Below are 22,498 nucleotides of genomic sequence, written 5' to 3' on the forward strand. Positions count from 1 at the left end.
ATACAGATGCACAACTGTCCACTGCTTGTTCATGTCACACGTGAAAAATTGTTATGATAGGCACTACATGGCTAATGATGATGATCATATTAGTATCCAAGAATACATTGATCGCGCTTCAATTGTATCTGTATATGAGAGGCGAATAATTAACATCAACAAAGGTTTTGGAATCCCAGCTGCTTTACCATGACATCTTGTAGATGAGGTCTACACCCCGGTTACCGCGGTCAAGAATTTCATTGGGTAGTGGTAGTTTTTTAATTGAAAAACAGGGTGATAAGAGTGTTTGACTCATAATTGAGCTCAAGGAAAAAACAGTTTTGCACGAGATAACAAAATTATCTAAAATGCTTCCTTCTTACTTACTAGACAATGGATTCTTTGAAGAAACTGAGCGAACAAATTTTGGTAATTGTCATGCGTACAAGAATAACATTACTGGTTCACTTTTGGAGCCTCAGTTCCTTTTATGATTGAATTTGCATAAGACATTGTACCACAAAAGAGCGATAGCCTGTAAGTATTTTGATTTTTTTGTTTTTAATCATGTATCATTTAAATTTATAATTTAAATTCTGTATTTTTTTTTAGAGATTGTGGGATATATGTTGCTGCATTTGCGGAGTATCTTAGTGACCAAATCAAAATATCATTTGTTGATTTTCGTTTTGAATACCTATTCAAAACATATGGAGTTTGTTAGTGAAGTTATGGCAGCGAGAAGGCTTAGTGTGGATATGTTTGTGAGAATGATGATCTACCAAAACCTAAGGGTGTAGGCACACCACCAGAAGAAGATTTGGTTCACATAGAGTAGTATCTTTGCATGCACAATGTTTCATATTTTTTTTTTATCTCATTTTGATAATTTCACTAAAGCTTTATTGTGTTTTGATACATTATGGAACAAGTATTTTTGCTTATAAAAAGTTAAATTCAGACATATTATGGCATTACATAAAGAAAAAGGGTATTACAAGTTTTATTAATCAAATATAATAAATAGTTAATAATAAATAGTTTTTTGAGAACTTAATTTATATGATTCATTATCAATAATACTTAATATATATTACATGATATATGATCTATATATAGTCATTGTAAATTTTATAGTAACCTTAACAAATTTCAAATTAAATGTACATGATACATTAGCTAATACGTTAACTAATAATTTTTTTTTATAATTATAAGTGGATAAAAAAATTTAGGCTTAAGTCATCCAGAGCCCCCTAAAATTGTCCGCATATTTCACTTAGACACCCCAATTCAATTATATACCTATTGAACACTTAATTTGTAAGAAATTTGTACCTATTAGACATTTTTTACTAACATGACAACATGTGTGTAATACACATGAGAAGAGCTTGAAAGACATAGAAAAAGATTTATCTTTTTTTTTAAAAAAAAATAATTAAATTATTATCTCTTCTTCTTCTTTGACTTAACCACCATTGCCATCACTTTTCCGGCTATCATCCGTGTCACCATCATTAAAGCTCATTCCACTGCTCTTTTTTTCGCACCACCTTGATTTTTACCAAATCTCTCGTCACTATACCCATTCTTCTCCTTTCCGTTCTTTCTCCATCGTCTTCTTCCACCTTTTTTTGCTTCTGGTCATCGTCTCCGTTCCGTTTTTTACCAGTCATCGCCCCCACCATCCACCATCAACACCACCTCATTTTCTCTGAATCTATTGTTGTCAATATCTTTCTCTCTCCTTAAAATTTGAAGCAATCAATCACAACTTTCACATTGCCACCTTATTTTGTTCGTCAGAAAACTCTGTCACCATACATCTCTTTCTTTCTGCCCAATCAATTCAAGAATAAATCATATCTATGCGTAAAAACAAAAATAAATCTTCTAGAAAAAGTAGAAGACAAGAGATTTAAGTTTTTTTTTAAAAAAAAATGGGGAAGATGAAGTTGGGGCGTAGGCAACAGTCGGAAGTGGCAACATGGTTTAGGATTTTAGTTAATTTTTTAAATTATATTTATATTGAGCTCAAAGCAACATGGAGTTATTTAATTAGTTAAATTGTCATGTCATAACAAGTGCATAACACTCTCTTAACATTTTTAGCTAATTATCAAAATTTGTCTAATAGGAACAATTTTGTAAAGTTAAAAGTGTTTTTGAAGTTTCTAAGTGAAATATGCGGACAACTTTAAGCGTCTTTGAATGACTTAAGCCAAAAATTTATTTAACAAAAGTAATTTGATACAAATGTATTTTTCAACACAATTCATAACAATGTATTTATATTATATGCAACTTAAAATTTATTTAACATAAATTATAAATAAATATCTTTTTCAACACCAATAATTATTAATAACAAGTGTAAACAATACTTAAAATGATAGTTGTTTACGTGAAAAATTATTCAATAAAAATATTAATTTACATAAATATTAAAAAAAATTAAATTAAATTTTAACAAGCACTTTTGTTATTCGTTAAATTTAACAAGTAGATTTAAGATTTTATTTTATTTTTTGTGTAAAGTTCTCTCAAATTTACTATACTAAATATTTGAACTAACTTCCTATAACTACTCTCTTTTTAGCAAAAAAAATTTAAAATTGCTTGAATTAGTTATTTAAACACAAAAATAATTACACACTTTTTGTTTGCAATGCAAATTTAGCTGGGCCTCTTTTTTATTATGGGAAGTTACTAATCTTTTAAGCCTAAATTTTCAAATTAATAACTTAACTTTTAATCAGATTATTGTATTTAGCTATTTCTTTTTTAGTGCAAAAAATGGATATTATATAAATTAATTGTTTTTTTTTAATTTTAATAAGCACATAATTGTATTATCAAATTATCGTTGCAAGAAATGATTCTTTATCTGATATTATTTATTATGCAACTTTAAAAGATCATTTGTGCAATCGTTATTGTTTTATTATATGCTTACTATTTTTGCATATATATATATAGCTTAACATTTCAAGAAAAAATAATACTTTTGGAATATGTAAATTAAATTGTACTAAGTAAATAAGTAGAATGATACATTAAATACTTTTCTTTCATCATCTTCTTTAGGAATTACAATTATAGAAAGTAATTTTAATTTTCTGTGCTTAATAAAATACCCTTAAAATAAAATAAATGTGTTCGATTTTTTTAAAAAAAGTGTATTAACTTTTAATTCATCCGGTCAAGTATTCTTTTTATTATAAAGCTCAAATTTGCATATTTTCCCTAAACATATGAGATTAATTTATTCAAAAAAATAATTCCTTGACATTTAGAAAACAATTTATGTATGAAAATATTTATTTATTTAAAAAAAAGGTGTTTTAATATATTCAAAAAATTTGACCAAACAAATCGTGATTTATATTAAATCTAATTTTAAAAAATTACATGACAATCATACAATGTAAGCATTTGATAACACAATAAAAATAACTGTGGAACAAAAGCAGAAATATATTGAATGATAATATTGTTTGAACTTATGATGAGATCTTTTTATAAATTATAATGAAAATTTTATGTTGAGGATGATACCAAAAAACTAATATCTTATATTAAATTAAGTCAAAATAAAAATATTTTAAGCAACATGATTAAAAATTTAAACGCTAAATTAAATTATTATATGAGGTAATTTAATAACTAAAATTTAAACTCATAAGTCAGTATAAATAACTAAAAAAGAAGGAAACCTTAATTATTCATTGCATTAATATACGATAAAAGAAAAATATAAAATCACTTTCCCTATATAATATTAACAGCCATTGAAAAATGTAACAAGAAGCACACAAAAATTATCGAATATACATATATCGTTAAAATATTATGATCTAATATATTCGAAATATAGAATTAAATTATGATTTAAAAAACAAAGCAGTTCTCAAGTATCTTTTTGATGGTGATTGAAGGAATCCAACATTACGTATAATTGAATGTAAATTTTGAATGGAAAAAATTAGGGAATTTTACACAAATCTCATTGCATTTTGTCTTGATTTTAGATATTTATATCTTTCAATATTTCGATCCAACGTGTTTTTATTTTGAATACGTCATGTAAAGTAATGTATTCTAATTGATGTATCCAATTGATCCGACCCATACATTGCAAATAATGTAAATTGATATATGTAAAAATATAAAGACAATTTTTTTTATAATTTTTAAATATGATAAAAAAAGTTATTTATTTAAATAATTTTTGCTAAATTTAATCTACAAGATGTCCTTAGTTAATATTTAGTCATAAATAATTTTCTATATCTGGAACAACTTTTTATTTTATCATAAAATATAATAATTATCAATTTATCAACAAACTTTGAATCTTATGGTAGATAAGATAAGATATTAATTTCTAATAAACAATCATGAATCAAATGAATTAAAATTTTCAATTGACAAAATAATTTTGAAAAAACGTTATATTATCAAGTAAATAAGATAATACTTCCAAATATTTTTCAATATATACATACTAGATAATTATAAATATATAATTATTAAAAACTTTATCTTTGTTAAGAAACATACATATTTATAACTTTCTTTAGAGTAGCTATCTTATGCAAAACGAGGCTTAATCGATCGTTAATACTATCCAACATATAGTAAAAGCTTATCCATAATTTCATAATGATATAAATTCATAGCTCATAACATCTTAATCTAAAACTAATCTAAAATACACATTAATACATCTAATTTTTTTTGCCACATCAGAATATAATTATTAGTTTGTTTATATTTAAACAGAATAAGCAAAGAATTTAAATAAATAAATTAAAATATTATATCAGGAAATATCTTTAAACAATTATTATTTGTAACGTATAATTGAGAAATCCAATAACTCAAATCCGGTAGTTACGTTAATACAAAACAAATAAAAGTGTAATTTCAAATCAGTTATATAGTTTTGACTATGTCAATAGTTAGCTACCCATTTTCTTTTATATATATATATATTTAAAAAATAGAATAAATGGTAAAATATTAATTAATTAATTATTGGGATAAGTAAAAATTAGTAGTTATAGAATCCAAATCTAACAAAACTAAATTATCTACTAAAAAAACTAGAATTTAGGGATGAGTTAGTTACCTTACCAGTATAAAATAGGAGACTTTGGCCTACAAAAATTATATTCTCATTTTTTTCTTCTCTTGTTGAAAAAACAAAACAAACGAAGAAGACTAGAAATTCATGTTAAATTCTTTTTTCTTCTCTTATTTTTCTTACTCTTTATCCTCTCATAGAATTTTCCTTCTTATTTACATTAATTAGTCTATATAGAATTTATTTTCATGGCTGGTGTTGGTGAAAATGGAGTTAATAAAGAAATCGATACAAGGACTAAGGAGCAAAAATCAATCGATGAATGGCTACCGATAACATCGAACCGGACTGCCAAGTGGTGGTACTCAACCATGCATAATGTTACCGCTATGGTTGGTGCTGGTGTTCTTAGTTTACCTTACGCTATGTCTCAGATGGGATGGTAACTATTTCTTTATTTATTTTTTTAGTTGTAATTTGAGTCGAATATGAATATTTCAGATATGATATAGTATAACATTCAATGTAATTGATATTATCTTATGGACTATACTTTTTTCAATATTAGGGTTTATAATTTTTAAAAGATTTAAAAAATTGATTTTTGCAAATCTTTATATATATATATATATATATATATATATATATATATATATATATATATATATATATCGTTTTTTTAATTTTGTAATTAGAGAAAAATCTCGTATGCACGCTTCTACAATACAAATGTAAGAAAAATTAAAGAATAAAATCAAATCATATATTTTGAGTTTATTTTTTTTTTATAGTATTGAAATTTGTGTTTGTTACATTCTCAATCCAACAATTTCTTATACATATATAGTAATAAATTTGCATTTCAGCATTACCTTACCACTACCGAGATAGTCTGTTGTAATCGAGTATTAGCACATTTTTTCATATTTTCAAATGTGGAGATAGAAAGACTGTTTGTAATCTGTTATCGAGTATTGGAGATAGAGAGACTGACTATCCTCGGTTATCAAGTATTAGTGTATTCATTCATATTTTCAAATGGTTTACCAGAGTATTAGCACATCCGTTCATATTTTCAAATGGTTTACCACTGCCGCCTTGTAATAGCATTCATATTTTCAAATGGTTTATCACTACTTTTTGGAGATAGAGACTCTGAGTTTTGGAGATAGAGCACATTCATTCATATGTTCAAATGGATTATCACTATGTTTTGAAGATAGAAAGACTGTATATTCTGTAGTCGAGTATTAGCACATTGGTTCATATTTTCAAATGGTTTATCACTATGTTGTGAAGATAGAAAGACTGTGTATACTCTGTAGTCGAGTATTAGCACAGTGGTTCATATTTTCAAATGGTTGTGAAGCTAGAAAGAGTGTAGTATTATCACATTGTTTGATGTTTTGATGTGTTTATGCAGGGGAGCTGGTGTAACAGCACTGGTACTCTCATGGGTTATAACATTTTACACAATCTGGCAAATGGTTGAGATGCATGAAATGATTCCTGGAAAGAGATTTGACAGATATCATGAACTAGGTCAATGCGCGTTTGGCGATAAACTTGGCCTCTGGATCGTTGTTCCACAACAACTGGTGGTAGAGGTCAGCACTTGCATTATCTACCTAGTAACTGGGGGAAAATCACTGCAAAAATTTCAAGAAATTATATCACCAAACGCGAAACCACTCAAGCTCACCTATTTCATCATCTTCTTTTCATCCATCCAGTTTCTCTTATCTCTCTTACCAAATTTCAACTCCCTCTCCTCTGTTTCATTTGTCGCGGCTGTTTTATCCATCACATATTCTTTTATAGCATGGATTGCATCAATAAAAGAGCACGCAGTTGGTACACAAGTGGTTAGTTATAGTCCCAGAAGCACAAAAGATTCAGATAATGTGTTTATGTTTTTAAGTGCATTAGGTAATGTAGCATTTTCCTACGCTGGACATAATGTTGTACTTGAAATTCAAGCTACTATTCCTTCAACACCAGAGAATCCATCAAAAAAAGCTATGTGGAAAGGTGTACTCATAGCTTATGTTATAGTCGCGATATGCTATTTGCCTGTTGCTTTCATTGGATACTGGGTGTTTGGTAATGGAGTCGAGGATAACATTTTGCTTACACTACATAAACCTGTTTGGATTGTTGCTGCTGCGAACATTTTCGTAGTCTTTCATGTCATTGGAAGTTACCAGGTAATAATAACACACTCGACTCTCATTTGCATCTCTTACATTATTCAAGTCTTTAATGTTTGGATATCGCCTTAGGTTTTTGCAATGCCAGTGTTTGACATGATTGAGACATTTGCTGTGAAGACAATGAAATATAAACCTTCTTTTCCCCTACGCTTCCTTGTGCGTATGGTTTTTGTTGGTAAGTTTCAGTTTTTTCATTACTAAAAATATAACTATATACTAAATTTTATGATTGATATTATTTTTTTGTAGCATTTACATTGTTTGTGGCTATCACATTTCCATTCTTTGGTGGTTTAATGGGATTCTTTGGAGGCTTTGCTTTGGCACCAACTACATACTATGTAAGTAGTATACTCTATATATTTCATTAATATGAAATTATAACTATATACTCTATATATTAACTTTTTCTTTCTTTTTACAGCTTCCGTGTATCATTTGGCTTAGACTCCAAAAGCCCAAAAGGTTTGGCTTGTCATGGACTATCAATTGGGTAAGTTTATTCTTTTTTTCTTTTCGATTTAATTTTTTTAGTAGAAAATTTGGTTTTAAATATACCTATAATAATAATTTAAGTCAAACTTACTGATATATAATAAAATATGTATATTTTTTTAATTACTTTATTTTGAATATATTGCAGGTGTGTATCATAGTGGGTATTCTTTTGACTGTTTTATCTCCTATTGGTGGAATGTGGAGCATAATTAAATCTGTCAAGACTTATCACTTCTACCAATGATAAAGAGAAGCCAATCTGTTTTTGTGTGGAATTTTAGAGATTTGGAATTGATAAGATTTTTTTTTTTTTATCATTTTTAAAAATTAATTTAGATGTTTATGGTTCTTTATTATGCCTGTTTATTTAAGGCAGAGAGAGATAGTTCTTTAGTTTTATAGGAACTCTCAAGTCGATTTAAATATGATAAATGTTTACGGAGGTTTGAATTGTGATATTGTTGATTATTCATTTGATTTTATGATGAATTTTTATAAGTTGTGTGGTGCATATTTAAATTTAATATTTTTTTTAAAAATAATTTATTATATTTGTGATAAATAACCTAAATGAATATCAATGGTAAGTTTTGATACATATTATAAACATTTCGATCAAATAAAATATGTTTAAAATTAAAATAAATATTTTTATTATACATTAAAAATTATTTCAATCATATAAATTATATTAAAGACCAAACTGAAACACTACCTATATATTATCTATACTACAATAAGGCTCTCACTCAATACTCTCTCTTTTTCATTTATATAATAGCCATATGAACTCAGGGTAAAAATATTTATTTTTCACTATAAATTCGAATATAAATCTTCAAAATTGTTATGAATTTTTCATGAACAATACAATAAAAATAAAATAGTTAATCATTTGTAATATTTAAAATTTATAATAAAAATAGTATTTAGTTTATCAAATAATACTTCTTTATCTACAAAACAAAATGAGAAATATATTACAAAACTACATCTATACTTTTATATTTCTAAAATTATTTAGGAAATTTGTGACTATAAATTATAAGAAACGGTAGAAGTGGAGGGAATATTTTCCCGCCATTTTCCTCTCAGCTAAATTTGTTCTCTTCTCCAACAGACCCCCCCCCCCAAAAAAAAAACCTAACCCTAGGCTCGCGACCGCCATGGAAGAGGAAATCAAAGCTGAATTCCTGAAAAATGGCTTTAGTTTCGATGATGAAACAGAAATTCTCAACAAATGTAAGTAAAAACAAGTTGATTTTCTTTTCTTTTTGCTTCATTTCTCGCAGTGTATAATGAATTCATGAGGTTATGATCCCTGATTTGATTTTGTGCTTTTTAGGTCTTACTTTCTGTATTCAATACAGCCTAAGCCCCTCCGATCTTGTTTCTAGCTGGGATGTCTACTCTCTCAATAGGTCAGATTTGTAACTTTACTGAAAGAAAAGCATATTTGTTTTTTCTTTTGTATTTTGTGCAGATTTCAGTTTTTATTGCTTAGTAAGCGAACTAGGAAACTAGAAGAAAAAAGAAAATTCAGTACTTTATGAAGAAGTTAGTGTACTATATTGGGAGGATCCAGAGTTCTAACTAGCTTGATGAGCAAATACAACTGCATCTGCTGCCATTACCATACCATGTTGAAGCAGTAGATCCTGTTATCTTGTAAATACCAATCTAATAGGCGTTTACACATTGGAACTCTACACTTGTTAATTAAGTCTGTCTGTTACGAAAGCATGATTGATTTTAAAAGACAACTTAAATGGAGTTTACATGCCCTTTTTGTTGTGATAAAGGAGAGCTGAGTCGTTTAAGCTTAATATGTGGCCATTTTACTAGTGAAACAAAGACTCTTTCTTGAATTGTGAGAAACTTGAAGATTGTGTGGATGAAAACAACAACAACAAAGAGCCACACTTTTTTAGGAGTGAGGGCTGGATGTTCAAATTGCTTAGACACTTTGGGCTTCCAGTTTTTCAGCTTCTCAAGCTAATTAGATAGAACATAGTAAAATTCCATACTCGTGTTCATTGCAGAAAAGATATTGACACATTTTTTATTAGACAAGATGCTTCTAAAATTTAAAAGGCCTAGTATTTTCTTGTCTTTTAGTAAATGACAGGATGCAAGTATTTAGGACTACAGATATGACCTTTATCCAAAAATAAATGCTCTGTTGTTAAGTTGGTCAGCGGGAATGTTGAAGATCAGAATAGCGAAGTGGTAAAAGACAAACACTGTGGAGCAACAAATGGAAAGTCAAATAACTAGAGCCACTGGATTTTCTTTCTGTTTTTCTTGATATATATAACTAAAATTTGACTCTTTGATGTTCTTTTCACCTCTGGATACAAACAGAGGTGGCGTTAAATTTTACTCCTATGAATTGTTATTGAAATATTAACCTGACTTGATGGCCATTTCTTCAGGGGTCTGCAATTGACGGTGCAGAGTTCACATATGGGTGCGTTTCAACAACAATTACAGAATGAGCGGAGAGAGGACATTGTTAAAAAGGAACCTGGTTTACATTTCTACTCCAGTGATATTTCGATGTGAGTGTACTCCAACCTTTCTGAGTTTATGATTTCAGTATCCTTAAACCTCCCTTCTTTCCATGTCTCAACTGGGCTGACTTATATGATGAATCGACTGTCTGGTCAATGAGCAATTAGCCTTCTTAGGACCAGGGGCCAAATATATTGCTTTCAGTAAAACCTTTTCATATTTTATATCTCTTGTGCCTGTGATTCTGGACATCTCTATTAGAGAAATACTTCTGCTAATATTAATTGTTAACATGTATATATGCATATGATCCACTTTTCTTTGAACTCTATCTGTCCTCTTGTTAATTTTTGTGAAGTGGGAAACAAAAGAAAAATTTCTCTACTTAAATAACTAACCTAAAAACAAAGGCGAACTTTGTTAAGTGGCCTCTAATGTGGAATTTAGTTTTTGCTCAGGCTACTGAAATATGTGACTTTTCGATGCTTTATGCTGAAAATATCAATGCAGGATGTTGAATGATGAATACGAGAACACAAAGGACATAATTCTTGGTACTCCAACAGATAAACGGAAGACATCACAGACAGAAACAATTGTTTCAGCACGAAAAACTAATGGGAGCATTTCCACTTCCAGAAAGCATTTAGAAACAATCACACCCTTTGGACAAAGAAAGAACAAGTTTGTGGTGCAGTTTACTCTCAATGAGAACGCTAATGGAGAAAGTATGAAAATAGAAAACGATGAGGAGAACCCCAGTGATGACATTATAAAGAGAGTCCAACCAATCAAAAGATGTTCTTTGCAGATCATTAGCTCTAAACCTGAGCCAGGGTGCAGGTTCATGTATGACAGGACAGAAAATAAGGTACTTATCATGTTACAGTTGTAGAATGCCCAGGTTTTTCCGCTACGAAGTCCTTACTATTTTTTTTTCTTGTATCAGTTTAATTTTCTTGAAAGCCGAATAAAAGATCACACAACAGCTCTAGTAGCCTCTGGACTGCACGAGGAACCAACTGATCCTACAGTTGCTTCACAGGTAACATCTTTGCTTCTGAATTATGAAATTCCCTCCAAATTTTGCACTTGTGTTCTGGTGTTTTTGCACTATAATGCAATCACTAGTATTAGAAGTCCGGCACTTGAGTGCATTGTACAATGTCTAGGTGTTTTTTCAATTATTATCTTGATTTCTATATTGGTGAAGGGACACATTTTTAACTCTTTTATGGACCCTATTGTTTCAGAGATCCGTATTTGCTGTTGGTATGATTTGTTGTGAGGAAGAAGGGCGTTTGAAGGAAAAGCCTATTTTACTGCAAAGCAGGTAAAGAAATTCTGTGTGCATATATAATCAGCCTTTCACTTTCCCTGTGAATTCAACGCTTTATTTTCAGAGGTGTTGGTCTCAATTTTTCCACAGTTTGCAGATGGTCCACCCTGGTTGAATTTATCATCAATTCACTTCGTAAGCATTTCAATATATAGACTTTAGAGTATTCCACACCCGTCTATCGCTCTTGGTCAAATCATTCAACAGTAGTTGAAGTATGATAGTAACATCATATTCTTAGAAGCTTATTATGCATATTGCCACTGATATATTGACTAGCTTTGTCATTGAATTCATTATTTCACAATATTGGCATGCTTGATGAATGTCAAAGGAACATAGAGAATTTTCCATCTATTTAATGTAAATTTGTCTGTCCATGGATATGCTGCTCATTATAATTAACGATATCTAGTTGCTGACTTGCTGACAGCGTTGAGTATTCTGGAGGTCAACGTGTGCGCCTTGACTTGCAAAACTTGGACCACTTCTCTGTTTTCCCTGGCCAGGTATTTTTAAACAGAGTGCATCCGTTATTTTATTAGTACTTCAAAATGTTGAAAAAGGATGAACCTGAAATATTCATACTCAGGTGGTTGGTGTTGAAGGGCATAACCCAAGCGGCCATTGTCTTATTGCATCAAAGATTGTTGACCACATTCCTTTGTCAGCCTCTTCCACGGAAAATCTCCCACCTACAAAGAAACAAGCAATGGATCAATATCTTCAGTCAGCCAATGCCGTGGCTGCTATGCCAGAGCTATCATTGGTGCGTAAACTTGTTTGCATATAAATCTACTACAACATTAAAAATAAGAGTGAGATACCTGTATTCGGGTTAGTAATGGTTGAAATTATGCAATTATATGAATATAGGAAATGGCTGTTATACCAAGAAGTATCCTTGGATTTGGGTGTTCGTCTTTCATGCCTGCCTTTCTCATTATGAGAAACTTGAGGATACTGGCACCTCATATCAAATCTGTTACCTTTTAGCTTCCCATTTGGCAACAGACAATGTTGGAGTGCATTTCAGAGATATGGGTTGCCTTATTACTAGCGGTAACCCATGGGGGCTAGTTAAACCACCGAGTTGAGCTCTGATAGCACTTTACAAGAATTCATTTAAAGGAGGAATACTTGGCATGTTATTATGTATGTCATATGATGAATATTACCTTCCATAAGGTGGTCTTCCGGTTTGCAGATTTTGCTGCTCGCATTATCCATTTAGTTTTATGTGGGTGTGTTTGTTTGCCCACATTTCTTTTCTTTTTCCTTTATTTGCTTGAGCTTAGTTAGAAGTACTGACTACAGTTTAGATGAAGAAAGGGACTGCATGGTTTGGTTCTACCTTTTGGATCCACAACCAATCTTTTTTCTGCAATAGATGATTATACCATTCATTCTCTAAAAAATCTTCCTTTTTTTGTGTCTTCTCAACATTTTACGTCCTTGTTCAGATTATAGCTGCGGGTCCTTTTACAACCGTTGATAATTTATTCTTTGAACCTCTTGCTGAGCTTCTGTCATACGCGCGGCGCAAGCAGCCTCAGTTGATCATACTGGTAATGAGTTTACAGCTCTCGTACCAAGGTTGTATATAACTTTTTTTATTAACTGATATAGAAATTTCATTTTACCATTGTAAATTCTCTTGACAGCTAGGACCATTTATAGATTCGGATCATCCCGAGATCAAGAAAGGAACTGTAGATAGGACATTTGATGAAATCTTTCAGGATGAAATTCTTGCAAGGGTATCTGTATATAGAAAACTTCTTTCCCTTTTCTAATTGAGTTTGGCCTATATGTTTATTTAGTTTCCTTCCAATGGTTGGTTTTCAGTTGAGAGATTATGTAGAATATATGGGTTCTGCTGCTCGTGTGGTTCTTGTTCCATCTGTACGAGATGCTAGCCATGACTTCGTTTACCCTCAGGTGAAAATCTCCATCAGCGTAGTCATCTTGTTTGGTGTCATATCTGACGTACACTATTAAAACATCATTTTTGTTGCTTACAGCCAGCCTTCGACATTCAGTTGCCTGATCTTGAGCATCAGGTATGCAGTGTACTGCCTCACGTCAATTGTTCCCTAGAGAAGAAAAAAATAGTCTGGTGGTGTACCATTACTAACAAATATGTTATATGTTTCCAGATAAATAGCATTACAAATCCTGGAATATTCTGTGCAAATGAGGTAGAAGCTGATATTTCAAATAACTGCATTCCCTTGTGTTTTCTTAACTTCTACACATGGTTCTCTTCTCACATTCAAGATGCAAGCTCGAATTATACTCACTTAATTAATCTGAAGAATCTTGTAATAGTTCTGTCTATGCTGTCTGCCTGTAGCTAGACTGTAAAAATTAAAATTGAGTATGACGTGGAAATAGAAGTTAGACGATTCATCAATACGAAATATTTATCTCAGTAAGCAGTTGTGAGATTACTTTTACCTCTCGCCGCAAGTGTAAGTGGATGTCTACATGCTATTCCAGTTCTTGATGTTGTGTTATATTCAGGTGAAAGTGGCTTGCTGTACGGTTGATGTTCTTAAACAGCTGAGTGCAGAGGAAATTTCACGAAATCCACAAGGGGGATCCAAGCAACGGATGACAACTCTTGCGAACCATATCTTAAACCAGCGCAGGCATGTTTCATGGGACACCATTTGTGATTCCTCGTTTATGCAGAAGCTCAGCTAACCTAATATTTTCTGAATCCTTTTTCTGTTTGGTCTTTTTTGCACACTGCAGCTTCTATCCTCTATATCCACCAGCTGAAGGCGTACCCATTGATTTCTCTCTAGCTCCAGAAGCTCTTCAGATGTCAACAGACCCAGATATACTTATTTTACCCTCAGATTTGGCTCACTTTGTTAGGGTAAGATGAGCTATTGATTTCCAAATCAATATTTGTTTCTATCATCTCAACTATATAAACTAAGCAACGAACTCTGTTGAATAGACAAGCATGCTCTTGAATGTGAAAATACACACCATCAACTTTTGAAATCCTTTTCTTAATTCCCCAATTTAATCTTCCTGCAGGTGGTCTCCCTTGGTGAAAGAAGTGAAGGAGAAGAAGTGAAGTGCATATGTGTGAATCCTGGACGACTTTCAAGGGGAGAAGGAGGAGGTTTCTTCGTGGAGCTTAACTATCATGGAAGCTGTGATTCATCAAGTGCTTCAGTCCTTCGTATATAACATTGAGACACACACTAATCTTCCTGCAGTTATGTTTTTAGCAGTAGCAAAGATTGTGGAAATCCATGAGCTGAGTCACAGCAACGACTATGAAGAACTGGGGCAGACGGCTTGTCATGGAAACAAGTAACTAGCATTCGATTCCCTTGGTAGTTTTACACTTCCCCTAGTTTCTTATGTTAATATTAAGGAAGTTATTGTTCTGTCGAGCCGGTTATAGCATCCTAGGACCTTTCTGAGGTCAAATGTAGGAGGTTTATTTATACGCGATAAGTTGTATTGCCTTTGTCCATAGGAAGTAGAAAATGCAACATAGAAACTACTGTGACTGTGTGTTAGTTCTTGGGAGATCCTTTTCTATATGATGAAATACAATATTGCAAGGGTAAAGGGTTGTCAAGTGTCCCTTTAAATTTTTCTTAGACTTGAGTTTGCAAGAGTAGTTGTTCAGTTTTTGGGAGGTGTTATATATTGAAATATGTGAAAAATTGATTACAAAGAAGTTTTAAGATTTTTTCTGTTTAGGTCAAACACATACAATTAACTTTTCAAAAACTCAAACTTAAAACTTTTGCTCAATTTCTTGTAACTCTATGTCATTACAAGAACTTCAAGTAAACTAACAAAATATACGAACAAAAAGAAATGACAGTGGAAATTGCTTCCCTTTTGGTTTTGTCATGTTTTTGTAAGACAATGAACAACTTGAACACTCCACTTTTATGTAGGTATCGAAACAACAAACTAAAGAAGGATGTAGAAAATAGTCGTTTAAACCGGTGTTTTAGGGCGTGAAGCGATATGTAAGTCTGAAACACGAGATATAAGTCACATGGATCTATCGAACATATATTTTGAGACTCGTATATGTTCAATTTTATAAATTTATTTCTACGAAAATAAATAAAAGTAAAACTTTCAATAATACTACAAATTAATTTAAACAAATCACCAAGTGTAGAATTTTTTTATATAATTATTATAAACCATCATCAACCTCCATATCTACGAGTCCTCCCATCTTCAACTAATATTTGCACGGATTATCGTTTATATATTTTAAAGAAGGAAAGAACAAAAAAAAGTTATGGTAGTTGCTTTATTTATTGGTATATTATAGAAATGTCACTATAAAGTGAAAAATATGATAACATAAAATATAAATATCATTACACCGATAATAATAATAAAAAAATTTATAGTAAAAAGAAATACTTTAAAAATAATAAAAATAAAATTAACATTCTAGACGTAGTTTTACGTCTAGAACTTACATTTTACGCCCGAAACATACCCCAAATTGTAGGACGTACATCTTATGAATCTATACCTTCCATTAGCGCCCAAATTGTTTTTGGAAAGTCTCATCCTAGAAAAACAACTCTGAAAACGCTGATTTAAACGAACAATATAATTTATAAAATACTAAATTCTTCAATCCAATAAAATTTATCAATTACATTTCTTCAACAACTTCCTCTGTCTTTCTCTAAGCAAGTCTACCCAAAGATTCATCACCCACAATATACTAACCAAGATTGCACTTACAATCACAAACATCCAAGACATCCACATAGTCCTACAAATCACACCATCTCCTTTTCCACTTGCAAAAGCCAATCCCATCTTATAAACAAACAATGGTCCAAGAATCCCTCTAACCAAACTATACAACATATAAAATAGTGGTGACAATTTATCATACAATTCAGCAGCCATAGGTGTATCGATTCTTCGATATCTAGCAAGACTCCATATGTTTTGTAAAGGACTTGTGATCTCAGCTAGAACAAGAAGGCTAATAAGAGTAACTCCACCATGATGAACGATGAATCGACAAGTTAAAAACACGTAAAGAGTAGCCAAATGATGAGCAATGAATAGAATATCACTTGGATGGAAGATCAAGTAATGTAAAAGATCAACTAAGAAGTATGCAATGCTATATTCAAGAATCATTTCTTGGAATGTTGAGTTTCTGATGGAAAAATCAAGAATTTGGAATGAAGTTTGGGAGATTGAGTATATGGATAAGATAGTAGCAAGAGTACCATGTACAAAAGACATTATACAACTTGAAGCATCAAGTTTCAATTTTTCTTTCCAATCTTTGAAAATGATAAAATATCCAAAGAAATAAATGATAGTGAATAAAAGACTAAATCCAATAAGGTTTGGTTCCAAGATTTTCAAAGTTTCCATTAAAAGATCAAGAAAAGATTGAATCTTTATGCAATTTTTGTTTTTGGGATAAATATTTCTAGCTATAGATATAAAGAATCTAACAAGGAAAAAGACTATTTTTTTTCAATTTATATATATTAGTGAATTCTTGTAATGTGATTGATGTATGTATATATAATAAAAATAAAATCCCTTCCTAAAGAAGAAAGGAACATCTCTCAATTCCACACGTTATACTTTGTGCCGGGAGAATATTCCAAAAAGGATTGATTAAGGGAAAAAATGAGATATATCCTCAAGTTATCATAAATAGGGCGTAGATATTATCCGTCATATTTTTGGGACATTATTGTTTCTTTCGTTCAAAACTAAAACATATATACCCTTTATACTAACGGTCATACACGTGTCATAATTTTATTCACCGACTCGACATTTATTAAATATCGAATCAACGGATAATATTGTTTTATTTGTCCCTGTTTAGTCTTCTGTTAGAGTGAAAGGCATAAGTGCTCTAGTTTTTCAACGGCAGGAAGATCAATATAACAAAAATATAACAAAGGTTATTTACATACTATTATAATAGTTCGGAGATATATTTACCATTTGATAAGATAAGAATATTTACATATATTTTTGTAGAAATTCATTTATCTTGCTTAAAAAGGCTGACAATAATAATATATGCAATATAGGGAGGGAAGGGAAGATGATATGTAGCCTTATCCCTAACTATTGTATGATAGAATAATATGGGAGTCAAATGTTTTATTCAGGGATTTAAAATTACGATAAAATAAATACATGAAGAACTTAAAAGGAATTAAATATTTATTATATAAATATAAAATTAATTTTAACCTTCCATATATATATGTATATATATTTTATAATTTTTGAGCGAAAAGGATTTACCCAGACTCTTCCTTTTAAATTAAGAAATTATTCTTTTCTCGACAAAAGAAAGTCATAAAACATAGATAAGTTATTTTCTATTAGATCCTCGCTAAGAAAATCTTGCGGGACATAAATTATATATCCTCCCGTGAAGTATTAAACCATCTATGTGTTGCTTCAATGTCTTTAAATTTGAAAATATATTTTTTTTTAAAAAAATTATACTTTTTCTCATAAAAAACTTCATAATCTCATAAAGAAGATTCTGATAAAATTTAAATGGTAGCAGACATGGTAAAATAACCCTTGAAACAAAGAAAGTGTCTTTTTCAGTACAAAACCTCAACAAGATTTTTTTAGAAATAAGTAAAATCATGTCAAGTAGGAAAAATACGAACACAAATTATTTGCTTCATTTGACATGTATCAACCATTCATTTGGCTGAAGAGGAATCAAAAGTTTGTAATTTTCCAAAACCTCTTACATCACCATACCCCCATCGATAGTTAAAACCTACAATAACATATAATTGAAATATTAATATCCTCAATGACAACAAATTCTGCATTCAAACTGTATATAGATGCTAATAAATATATTAAAACCTGGCCAGTGATGTAATTTGATGCTGGATTAATGGCCAAGAATTCCACAACTCCAGCAACTTCTTCTGGTTGACCATACCTTCCTGCAAACACATTTAAGTAGCATGAAAACAAGATCACCTGTAGGGGATCGAATAACGGAAATACAACTCAAAGTATATGTAGTGTTCCTGACTCAATCTCAAACAAGTTGAGGTTGACTATATGAATCCTCACTAACCGTGTCGCTCAATCTAAGCTCATCTCAGTCCAATTCCAACATTATATCTACATTTCGACAGGACTAAAATACTCCTGGAAAACACATTATCTAAAAGTAAATGTACTAACATGATTAAACATAATCACAACTAATTGACATTGAAATCTTTTATTTGTGCCCTATTGCATTTCTTTTTCCTCATCAATGATCAACACATGTGAGGCAAGTAGTCTCTCTCTCACATGGAAGACCTAAAAGTTTTTATTATGAGCACATCCAAGACCTAAAGGTAATGCAAGTGCCCAGACATAGCTTGACATCATCTCAAGGTGCTGCTTTATGCAGCTCTCACCCTGCAAAGGTTCTCAAGTCCACCATCATTTACAAAATCCCAAGATCTTTCTTTTATCAGATACTAGAGAGGATGACTTCGAGTTTACCAACTCCTTATTTTCCATCTCAGTTTTTCTTTGCCAACTGAAGCAGGATCTATGACTACGATGGCAACAACAATTTATTCAGAGATAGTAGCTAAATATGTGGAGAGAAATCTGACCTAATGGGATTTGGCCCAAAATCTTTTTCTCAATGTCATCCCCTAGCTTAGAAGTCATATCGGATGCAATGAACCCAGGGGCAACAGCATTCACCTGTTAATATGGAGGACTTATTTGATCGAACAGAGATTAACAAATGTAACCTGAAGTTTAGCATGTCTTAACAACTTACATTAATATTTCTACTTGCATATTCCTTGGCCACAGTTTTAGTCAGACCAATAACACCAGCCTTTGCTGCACTATAGTTAGCTTGCCCAAAATTGCCAACAAGGCCAACTACTGATGCTATATTAATTATCTTACCCTGTTCACAATCAGACAAATGGTATTAGTATTGGAAATTAACTTTTGAGGATAATAAATGGTTTTACAAATGACTCATAAAATATCATCCTGAATTATATTTGCCGACACTTCTGCAACGAGAAAATTAATTATAAGGCTGAAACAACTTTCCTGCTGAAGATGAGGAAGTACATTACCCCTTTCCCTTAAGGATGAATGGAACTAGAATGATTTCATTTAGTGGGGAAAAGAAAACCTTTAGCAAAACAAGAACCTCAGTGGAAACTTAAAAGGGTTATAAATCACATGAATACGAGTACCTTTTTCTTCTTCATCATAATCTTGGCTGCCGCCTGAAATAGCAAGATGTTTAGATTCACAATCTAAATTTGAAACTTATCAAAGTGAATGATATCAATATTCTAGAAGGCACCTGTGTACAGAGATATACGCCAGTTAGATTTAGATCAATAACCTCCTGCCACTGTTTAGTAGTCATTCTCATTAATAAACCATCTTTTGTAATGCCTGAAATCAAATCACTGGAGAAGTTTCAGTGGGTAAAGAACTGATGTACTAACTAAGAGTTGTCTCTTTTCTATTAACCTGCATTATTTATTAAAACATCTACAGTTCCCCAAGCATCAACTGCCTGCAGAAATTTCACAAAACCATAATTAGAACATGGATTTTCCAAACAATAGGCAACATCCAAATATGCTCACAGTTTTTATCATAGCTTCCACATCTGCTTCTTTGGAAACATCTCCGCCAAAACTAAGAGCCTGGCCACCACATGCCTCAATCTGTTGAAAGCAAAATAATTAACAACCATATGTATATCCCATTAAGCCATTAAGAAAGAAACTCCAAAGTTAAGATCAACTACAAAATCCAGCGAAGGCAAAGGTTAACCATCCCACCCTCTCACTTTCAATAATGGGGACAACCACCAGTTGTCCTAATTATATTGCACCATATGTAGTATTTAGTACATTCACATCATGAAAGATAGTCACTCAGGAGGCAACAGTTCACCTCTTTGCAAACTTCTTCAGCCTCCTTGGATGACCTTGCATAATTAACAAGAACCTGCAACAAGGAGTTCATGACAAACATATTCAGAAGCAAACATTAAATGAAACAATTTGTCGTAGTCGATGCATAGGAGAATCTGGAGCAGAGAAAGCAACATGAAAGAATGAACTCTATGTGTATGTGAACTTATATAAAACTACAACATATACAAAACCATGTTATTTATCCTTTACAAATACATTTGGGAAGACATATCAAAAACTGTTACAGAACTTTTTCACTAATTTATAAGACCTGTATGAACCCAAAAGTAAAAGAACTGCACTTGTTACCAAGTTTCTCGATCAGAAACATCATACGTCATGTTACAGTATCATTTGTGTAGATGTGTATTTCTTGAGTTTGTTTAGCCATGCATATTATGCACTCTTAACATTTTAGCACAAAACAAAGTAAGATAGTCCTAGCAATGCAGCAGGGGGCTTCAGGTCAAATAATTAAGTAGTTATCATCTCACCCAAAAAAACTTGTATGTCCTATCTATTCCAGTACTTTTCCCTTATGAACCATTTCTAAAAACAATTTAAAGAAGCTTTCCAGAACAAAGTAATACTTGGGAAACCGAATACCAACTAAATGAATTTTGTCGATTCAATGTTATCATCATTTCGGACACTGCTCTCTGCTTGTTTGTACCAGTTACAATCAAATTTATTAGGCCTTTTTCTGTAAATTTGTATAACATAGCCATATGTTGTACCTTACATCCAGCTTTCCCAAGAGCCAATGAAATAGCTTTACCGATACCTCTGGAAGCTCCAGTAATAATAACAACAGGAGCCTCAGTTTTAGGAGCAACTCGAGCAGCTGCTTGTTCAACGGTAACAGCTTGTGCTTTTACAACTGCATTAAAGCATCATTATCAATGAATAAAATAGAGTTCTCTACTTCTTTATTTCTTTTTATGGATTATCAATGAATAAAATATCATATGTAAAAACTAGCACAAATCATATATTATATATCACAAATGATTGAGCAAAATCAAAACACAGTACATCTAAAATTTCTCCTAAATTCAAAACACAATCACTTGTTATCTAGTAAATCATATAGTAAAAGGTATGAAGTATTACCAGAGGAAAATGAATTTTTGGTGTTTGATCTGCATTGCATATTTGAGTAGTTTATGGGGTCGAGTGTATTAGACAAAAAAAAGTCGCCGGAAATGACAGATTTTGTGTCCGCCGGTGTCCGCCACTGTGATTCCCGCTGCCATAATAGCCGATCCAGAAGCAGAGGAAGCCATGGATGAAATGAAACAAAGAACAAATTAGTAATGCAGAAAGGGTTTACGTACTAGTTGTAGAGTTGGTGTTTCGATATTTTCCACAAAGCCAACTGTCCTTGCTTTAATGGCATTCGCGGGAGGGCGATCAATACAAGGGGTTATTGTTATGTCATAAACTTCGTCTCTGTTATATACATATTTGTGTTATAGTGAATGTTAATTATGTGGAGTGCTAGTAGGATATGGTTAGAAATCCTATTAGGGACCAAGTAAGATTTTCCCTATAAATAAAGATAAAATGGTGAAAGATCTATGAATCTTGAATATACTTCAAGATGAATAAGAAATCTTTTCTCTTCTCTCTACTTTCTTCTTCTTCTAAATTTCATATAGTTTTATAACACGTTATCCGCACGATTGTTCTATTTCTAAAGAATTATGAAGAAGACGAAAAAAGTGCATAAGTTATGCAATAAGATTCTTATATCTTCAAGGTATGATTTATCTTTCTGTTATAATTATCTGTGTGACAGATCTGGAGGTACCATCTAAAGTAAGTATTTAAAGAGATTTGTTGACTTTTT

General features: G+C 31.4%; 2 protein-coding genes and 1 pseudogene across 2 annotated transcripts; 2 read left to right on the plus strand and 1 right to left on the minus strand.

The window, feature by feature from the left end:
- The first annotated feature begins 5,181 nt into the window (after positions 1-5,181).
- LOC101255097 (lysine histidine transporter 2) lies at positions 5,182-8,241 on the plus strand. The gene is made up of 6 exons (XM_019213910.3): positions 5,182-5,516; positions 6,498-7,281; positions 7,357-7,462; positions 7,537-7,628; positions 7,712-7,780; positions 7,931-8,241. The coding sequence occupies exons 1-6, from the start codon at positions 5,323-5,325 to the stop codon at positions 8,027-8,029; spliced, it is 1,344 nt and encodes a 447-aa protein (XP_019069455.3). The 5' UTR covers positions 5,182-5,322; the 3' UTR covers positions 8,030-8,241.
- A 575-nt stretch (positions 8,242-8,816) lies between these two features.
- Positions 8,817-15,238, plus strand: LOC101259745 (uncharacterized). Its single transcript, XM_004239136.5, has 16 exons — positions 8,817-9,027; positions 9,131-9,206; positions 10,221-10,346; positions 10,810-11,170; positions 11,249-11,344; positions 11,553-11,632; positions 12,072-12,147; positions 12,231-12,407; positions 13,102-13,206; positions 13,303-13,398; positions 13,487-13,579; positions 13,663-13,701; positions 13,798-13,839; positions 14,165-14,292; positions 14,399-14,525; positions 14,693-15,238. Exons 1-16 carry the CDS (start codon positions 8,952-8,954, stop codon positions 14,846-14,848), a joined length of 1,854 nt encoding a protein of 617 aa, XP_004239184.2. The 5' UTR covers positions 8,817-8,951; the 3' UTR covers positions 14,849-15,238.
- Positions 15,239-18,224: 2,986 nt separating this feature from the next.
- Positions 18,225-22,068, minus strand: LOC101260342 (3-oxoacyl-[acyl-carrier-protein] reductase 4-like; annotated as a pseudogene).
- Positions 22,069-22,498: the final 430 nt, after the last annotated feature.

Source organism: Solanum lycopersicum, chromosome 5 (assembly GCF_036512215.1).
Source record: "Solanum lycopersicum chromosome 5, SLM_r2.1".
NCBI lineage: Eukaryota > Viridiplantae > Streptophyta > Magnoliopsida > Solanales > Solanaceae > Solanum > Solanum lycopersicum.

Coding starts and splice junctions, on each gene's coding strand:
- LOC101259745 (XM_004239136.5), top strand. CDS start 8,952: ATGGAAGAGGAAATCAAAGCTGAATTCCTGAAAAATGGCTTTAGTTTC. Junction 11,633..12,071: donor CCTATTTTACTGCAAAGCAG/GTAAAGAAATTC, acceptor ACTTGCTGACAG/CGTTGAGTATTCTGGAGGTC. Junction 13,580..13,662: donor ATGACTTCGTTTACCCTCAG/GTGAAAATCTCC, acceptor TGTTGCTTACAG/CCAGCCTTCGACATTCAGTT.
- LOC101255097 (XM_019213910.3), top strand. CDS start 5,323: ATGGCTGGTGTTGGTGAAAATGGAGTTAATAAAGAAATCGATACAAGG. Junction 5,517..6,497: donor GCTATGTCTCAGATGGGATG/GTAACTATTTCT, acceptor GTGTTTATGCAG/GGGAGCTGGTGTAACAGCAC. Junction 7,463..7,536: donor TGTGCGTATGGTTTTTGTTG/GTAAGTTTCAGT, acceptor ATTTTTTTGTAG/CATTTACATTGTTTGTGGCT.